General features: G+C 35.6%; 1 protein-coding gene across 1 annotated transcript; it reads right to left on the minus strand.

The window, feature by feature from the left end:
- Nucleotides 1–209: 209 nt before the first annotated feature.
- On the minus strand, nucleotides 210–4,188 carry LOC117925398. The gene is made up of 2 exons (XM_034844398.1): nucleotides 3,287–4,188; nucleotides 210–354 (listed from the first exon to the last, which is right to left on the minus strand). Exons 1-2 carry the CDS (start codon nucleotides 4,186–4,188, stop codon nucleotides 210–212), a joined length of 1,047 nt encoding a protein of 348 aa, XP_034700289.1.
- Nucleotides 4,189–7,198: the final 3,010 nt, after the last annotated feature.

Here is a 7,198-nt window from a genome sequence, read left to right on the forward strand (position 1 = left end):
GACTATTGATATCACCTAATTCCCTCAACCAGTTGGTCAAACACAAATTGGGCCCAATTAACGTCATTTTTGAATCCATCCTCATGGATGGTATGCCACAAGTTATGACAACCATTGAGCCTAGACGTGGGGGCCAACAATGTGGCACATGCGTAGTAAATGAATGCTCTATAGAACTTCTCCCCAACAAGTAAGTTGAAGAGTTTCTCCTAGCATGCCTGAATAGTCCCAAATGGATGCTCTGATGATGTAGAGGTCACCTGCAGAATTCGCCCTTCTGTTAGAAGGCCAAAAATGAGACCAACATCGGTAGCTGTAACAGGATAGTGTTTCTGGGCTGAGAACTTTATTTGTCTAAATCCAACATTGAAATGTTGGATTAGAAAGATACAGATGTTGTGGCGCACCTCTGTGCAGTTTAAGTTTAATAGACCTCCAAATTGGAGGTCTCTTATGGCTCGTATTTTTTTCTCTGGTAAATGGTTGCAGATTTTCTTAAATCTTCCAGCTGAGCATCGTGTAAACATTGATGAGCCCTGCATGCAATGTTTGACAACATGGCCATGTTAGGAATTGCAACATCATTGCAGTTGGTGATGCAAAAAATAAGTCAAAAAGTAAAGATGTCATTTCTAATAGTTACAGAATGAAGTAGCACCAAATGGATGATTAAAGAGAACAGAGTAAGGAGAGATAGGGGGAGAAAGAGAGAGAGAGAGAGAGAGAGAGAGAGAGAGAGAGAGAGAGGAAGCAGTAGTATCATCAGTATCATCAGAGCCATTAGTTTTATCCATGCACAGAAGATTCTGCAACCAATGTACCCTGCAAAAATACATAGTGTCAGGAGTACCAATCCCAACTGATGATGACTGCAAATAAATGAGGAAAAGTGAAATAAACAAGTCTCTTTTCACAGCATCATAGTGGCAAGAGCTTGAACATCATGCTCTTATCTTCAAATACATAGTGTCAGGATTACCAATCTTAGCTGATCTCATCTACACTGTCAAAAGAAGCTTGGACTCTTCATTGTCTTCAAGGCTATTTCCTCACCAACCCAGTAAGCATGGAAGGACATTTTCATTTTCATGGTTTTTTAGTGTTTTTTTTTCTTGGTGGGTACTTGTAGACACTAATGTTTTTGGTGAATAATGGTCTGAGAACTCTGGGTTTTGTGTCTGTGTTTCCAGTTGGGTGGGGTTGTTTTCAGATGGGGTTGGTAGGAAGGCAGACCCATAGCCAGGGAGGTGCAAAAGAACTGATGGCAATAAATGGAGGTACTCTAAAGAAGCATATCCAAATTGAAAATACTGTGAGAGACACATGCATAGAGGCATAATCCTTCACCAACAAGCTCATTAATCAACTCAAATCCGTCCACCACCACCACCATTTCTTACTCTCTCTCTCTCTCTCTCTTCTCTCTTCTCTCTTCTTCAATGAATTTTGAAACCTCCAATCCCCATTACCATTCCTACCACAACACCTCTCTTTATCCCTTCCTCCACTCTCATCCCTCATCCCTCCTCCTAGACGTCATGGTTCTTGCTTATCCCTGTAGCTGTATAGCCAAGACCATTAGATCCCTAAAGCATAATTTTATATGGTGTTAGTGAACCACATTTTCCATATTACCAAATTATACACATATATTACCCGACAACTTACAAAGCCAATAGAATAATATTGAATAAATAAATGTTGAATTGTTAAAATATTATATTAGAGAACTTTCTAACATTACTGATACATGGTAACTATAACAAGGAAGATGAAGAAATCACTTAAATTTTATGCATAATATATATATGCTAACTTAAAATGTATCTCAAAATGAAAATTTCAGAAAATGATTTCAGATTATATATAAACAAAGGAGTCATTTGTTCACACCAATTGAAACATGTAAAGTATCATAAAATGAAATTTTACCCATTTTGATACCAACATGCATTCTGATTTATGTTCTCACAATACATTAAAATTGCATGACTATAGATTATAAGTTTTGTGGCACTCTACCAGAGAAGCCAAAACCTCTCAAATAGTATGTTGGCAACGAAAGAATGCAAAAAGCAACTAAGATAAGCAAGCATGATGAACCATACCGAGATTAGGAGTGAATTGGTACCAGAACCATCTAGGCCATTACCAGTCATTGTTAATATTATAACTACATCATTGGGCATAGAAGAGTAGAATGTTATGCACAGCTAAATTGACCAAGTGAATAACTAGACAGCAAGTATAGTACAATACTATGAAAGTTCAGCTAAGTGACATGAAAATGCATGCATCCAATGATGTGAGTAGGACATACTTAAAATAGGGAAGTGAAAGTATACATCAAGTTAAAGGATACCACATTGAAAGTGCAATTTCAAATTAAATCAGTAATGAAAGCAACTCCAAATAATGAAAATTAAAAAGTAGTGCATCGTGTCTATAATAAGGACAATACACAACATCCAAAAGCAACAACCCCATGACCATAAAGCAAAAAATGGAACAATGAGGGATCGTCCACAAAATGAAAACCTTACAAGCAAAGAAATGAACAAGTCAGGACAATGGATTATTACATTTAGACCGATTGTGACCTATGCCATTGCATCGAGAGCAATGAATAGTTCTTTTATGGCTAAATTGTGACTCAATATGCCTTTGCCGAGGTCTTCTTGGAGGATGTCTCACTTGCGGGGGTTGGAGACTACGAAATACGTTGCCTCGGCCATCTTGTAAAGTCCCATCCTCACAAACTTTAGGCATGTTGTGTGTTGGCAATGGTTGAAATTGACCCGAGTAAATCAAATGTTGGGTGGAGACTTTAAAACATGGGTCGATATAGTCATACACATTATGTCTCAATGTGCAGATCACAACACATACATGTGGACATGGCAACCCGGACATTTGCCATGTTAGACATGTACACTTGTGTTGTTGCATATCCACAACCAAATAAACCTCTTCAGTAAAAACCTTGAACGTCCCACCCAAATAGGGCATCACAGTAATCAGAGCAGACCTCATGATATTTGGCATTAGCTTTTCCTCTGTTCTTGGCCCAACCACACTCTTCCACTTATCTGTACCACACATATGGGTGTCCAACATGGCTACAAGCTTATCCATGTGCATCAAGAATAACGTATGAATTTTTTGGCGTCATTCTTCTCTTAATCATGCATTGAAGGACTCTGCAATATTAGTTGTCATTTTATCCCAACTTTTTTTAAGGAACTTTGACATCGCCCAATGCTCCGGACTATTCTCTGCAACCCACCTTGCTAGGTCGGCATTAAAACGCACAAGTTTTTCGAACACCTCATTGTAGTGTATATCCAACCAAGCATATGCAATGTTGTCTAAAAGCAACAAAGCATAATCTTTCCCTTTCTTTCCCCTAATGTTTTGCCTATTGAAGAAGCTAGAAAAGTTCTCTTTCACATGTCGATAACAATAGGCGTGATTTTCTACCCCAAGCAACTCCGAAACACTACGCAATATCCCTTGATGTCTATATGATATAATAATTACTTCTTGACCATCTAAGATCCCCTTCAATTTATGCAAGAACCAATACCAGTCCTCATAATTTTCTAAACCAACCATACCCAACGCTAGAGGGAACATTCCATCATCTGCATCATATGCAATGGTAGATAAAAGAGCTCCTTTGTATGGACCACTTAGGTGGCAAGAATCAATATCCAATACCGGTCGACACCCCATCATGAACCCTTGAATTGAAAATGCATGGGCAATGAACAATTGCTTGAAGTGACCTTCATGAGAAGTGTACTCGGCAATAGTTCCGAGGTTAATTTCCCTTAGCCTATGGCATAACCAAGGCAAAATCGCATAGGACGCACGTGAAGATCCATATAAGCGCTCTTTTGTCTTCTCTTTAAGATGCCATGCTTGGTTATAAGTCAATTGAACTCCATGATCACGTTCAAAATCCTTGCAAATTTGTCGGGGAAGGTATTCTGAAGTTGTTCTAAACACATCTTCAATAACAACAACGCCTCTCTTTGAAGAAACCCTCACCTTAGATGAACACTCATCTTGAGCTATAAGATTATGATTAACTTGGTAAGTATAAACTCGCAATATTTCATTTCCTTCAACAACATGAGCTGTTATCTTCCAAGGACAACCCTCAACCGAACACTTTACGGACATATGAGTAGGTTAATTTTTCTTGTACTTGTATTGAAACCTTCCAGCTAATGACATTTGGTATATTACATTCCAAAACTCATCTGCATTTTTAAATGTATGTTCGAAACCTAATATTGCCTCACGAAACTGATTCGATTCCAAAGGGGTGTACTCACTATCTACACAACGCGATGCAAAACCTCTTAATAACATCATAGTATTAGGACATCACATGATGCATTAGACGAAGGAAATATAGGAGGCAGACCTATACATTTACATTCATAACCAAAATTAGACTACATCATGCGTAAAATTGATATTCAAAATATTTTAAATAGACATCTAAGTGAAAGCGCATTACCCAAATGCCAACTCTGTATTCGGTATATTTGCCTCAATGGCTTCCACACCGGGTGACTCTACTATGTACACATTTGCAAAGTCATCACTATGGGAAACCACGTTATCCAATTCATCCTCATCTTCTAAATCTTAGATGACTCTGGGATTAAACTTGAGGGTGTAGTGCATCATTCTCACATGAAGGGAAATGTTGAATTTTTCTAAGACTTTGTGAGTGAATTCTTCAAATGTCATTCCTTTATAAATGTGAATACCTTTGCTTCTTCCACCAACATATTCCCAACGCCCCATCATTTTTTTGGACAAGTTCGCCTCCCACAAAAATATAACAGTATATTCTATTTGTGGCATCCATCAACCTATTGAAACAAAACACAAAATTATATTGTTAAACAAACAATAATGCATATTCAATGTGATTTTAAAAGTTTTTTCATCTCACAATAGGGAATGTTCCCATACGAAAAAGTTATATTTTAAAAAATGTATATACAAACAAATGTAACTCAAGCATGTCTTAACAAATAATTTTTGTTGCTTTTTTTTATTATTCTAACCATTGTCAACGGTAAGATTATTTTAAGATAGGCACTAATAAACAAACGGTGAGTTGAACTAAGAAATGAAAACCCTGCTTCTCTCTTCTCTTGGAGTGGTAAATACTACCTAACCTAAACAAAACTAATAATAATAATAATAATAAAAAACAAAAATGAGAAATGTAAAATTGAAATGGAAATTAAAAGATTAAAATTAATAGATTAAAAAAAATCATTAAATTAAAACTAAGAAAGGCTATAAAAGGAAAAATAATAATAATAATACAACTAAAAACTATGTTACTTCTACTCCTACTTCTAAAAACAAATCTCTAACTTATTTTCCCTATCATTCCCCTTTACTTATATATTCATAGTTCACATTTTTATAAGCAAAAACCTCTCTCTCCAACTACTTTAGTGCTACCCAATTTGACACTACTGCTTACCTATGCTAATAATCTAATCGTGTCAGTACTTGGAACTTTAAGACAGAACATCACAACTATATCTAGTAAAGTAGGAGGATTTTGTGTCCGATTCAACATAATACTCCAGAACATATATATATATACACCAAAAACATTGGAATTATGGAACTATAAGACATTCAATAGGAAATAATCCCCCACGTTTTATTAAGCTCTGACCTATACTTACACTACGTAGAAAACAAATTCTCATTCTCACTCAAATCCTTAGACAATTTCTATTGGTACTACTATATCAAGCATGCCTACAAAGTTATTCAAAGAGAATGGAGATATTTAAATATTAATTATAAAGTGTTGCTTTGCAAAATAATATGAAGAGATATTAGCCTAAAAAATGCAACAAATACAGAATTCTCTTCTAAACTATCATGTCCTACTTTAGATGATTCATACAAAACCATAAACAAAAGTTTAACACATTTGAGGTTTAAGGGTCATAAAAACTAATACATAAAAAGAGATAAATCTGTTACTTGTGCCTACATCTAAAGCCAAGGCACCATAAGAAAAATTTAGGTTGAATCAGATTCCCTGACCATGCATTATAAAATGACTTGGCTAATTTCAAAAGTTTCAACTTTATAACTCTTTTCCTTGATAGCTCTAGCATAAGCTACAAACAAAGGCATACTTCCTCCTACTAGTATACAACTTGTAGATGGACTAGCACAACTTAGAATAACTCAAACTATCTGACTACCAATTTTGGGCATTTGAGATGAGATCTATCAAAATCAAAGACTTAATTCCAATTTTATGCTGCTATTCCACCAAGATTTTGAAGTCTTTCCAACCAAAATAGTTTTCAAAATAGTAATGCTCCAAAAGCAAAAATTTTCTCTTTTAAAACATTACAACAAATCTACAATGTCTTATTTAGAATTACGGAGTATGGAAATCCCTTTCCAAGAGATTTCTACAGTAAGAAATTCCAAATCACCTACTTTGCCTCAATTGTTCATTTAATGTCCTTAAAATAACACTCACCATTCACTTCATAAACTGAAGGTTAGCAAAAAACAAGAATCCCTCTCCTCATACCAATGAGGATTAAGCAAAATATAGGACTAAGAAAATCTAGGCCGAGATTTAGGCAATCTACTAACCTCAAATATGCAACAAGAGTTTGCACCAAGATGAACACGCCAAACTGAAATTGAGAGAGAGATTACATCAATGTATTTTGGGTTTAAATCAAATGCTTGGCAAAGACGAAATCGAGAGAAAACGAAATTGGAGAACCTATTAACCTCAAATAGCCAACGACAGTCGGCACGAACGGCAACACCGATGCAGATCGATGATAGAACAAGAGACACCCGATTGAAATCGAGAGTTTGACTAAAACAATATATTTCACCTTAATTCAAATTTTCGAGAGAGACGAATGCAAGAAAAAATTTAAGAGGCACAAAGATGAGATACAAGCAATGGAGGAAATCGAGAAGAAGAAAAGAAAACGGTTGTCTAGGCTTGAAATGCTGAAGAGAGAGCAAAATTAGGGCAAAATTCCAACATGGATATTTTGGTTTATTAATTTTTTTTTTCATAATCAGTAAGGTTATTTTTAGAATTAATAAAAGTGCATATCCTTCTTTTTAATTTTGACACTTCTTATAGGTTTTCAGCTTA

This window comes from Vitis riparia, chromosome 11 (genome assembly GCF_004353265.1).
Source record: "Vitis riparia cultivar Riparia Gloire de Montpellier isolate 1030 chromosome 11, EGFV_Vit.rip_1.0, whole genome shotgun sequence".
NCBI lineage: Eukaryota > Viridiplantae > Streptophyta > Magnoliopsida > Vitales > Vitaceae > Vitis > Vitis riparia.

Coding starts and splice junctions, on each gene's coding strand:
- LOC117925398 (XM_034844398.1), bottom strand. CDS start 4,188: ATGTCCGTAAAGTGTTCGGTTGAGGGTTGTCCTTGGAAGATAACAGCT. Junction 355..3,286: donor TTTAATGCCGACCTAGCAAG/GTGGGTTGCAGA, acceptor TGTTGGATTTAG/ACAAATAAAGTTCTCAGCCC.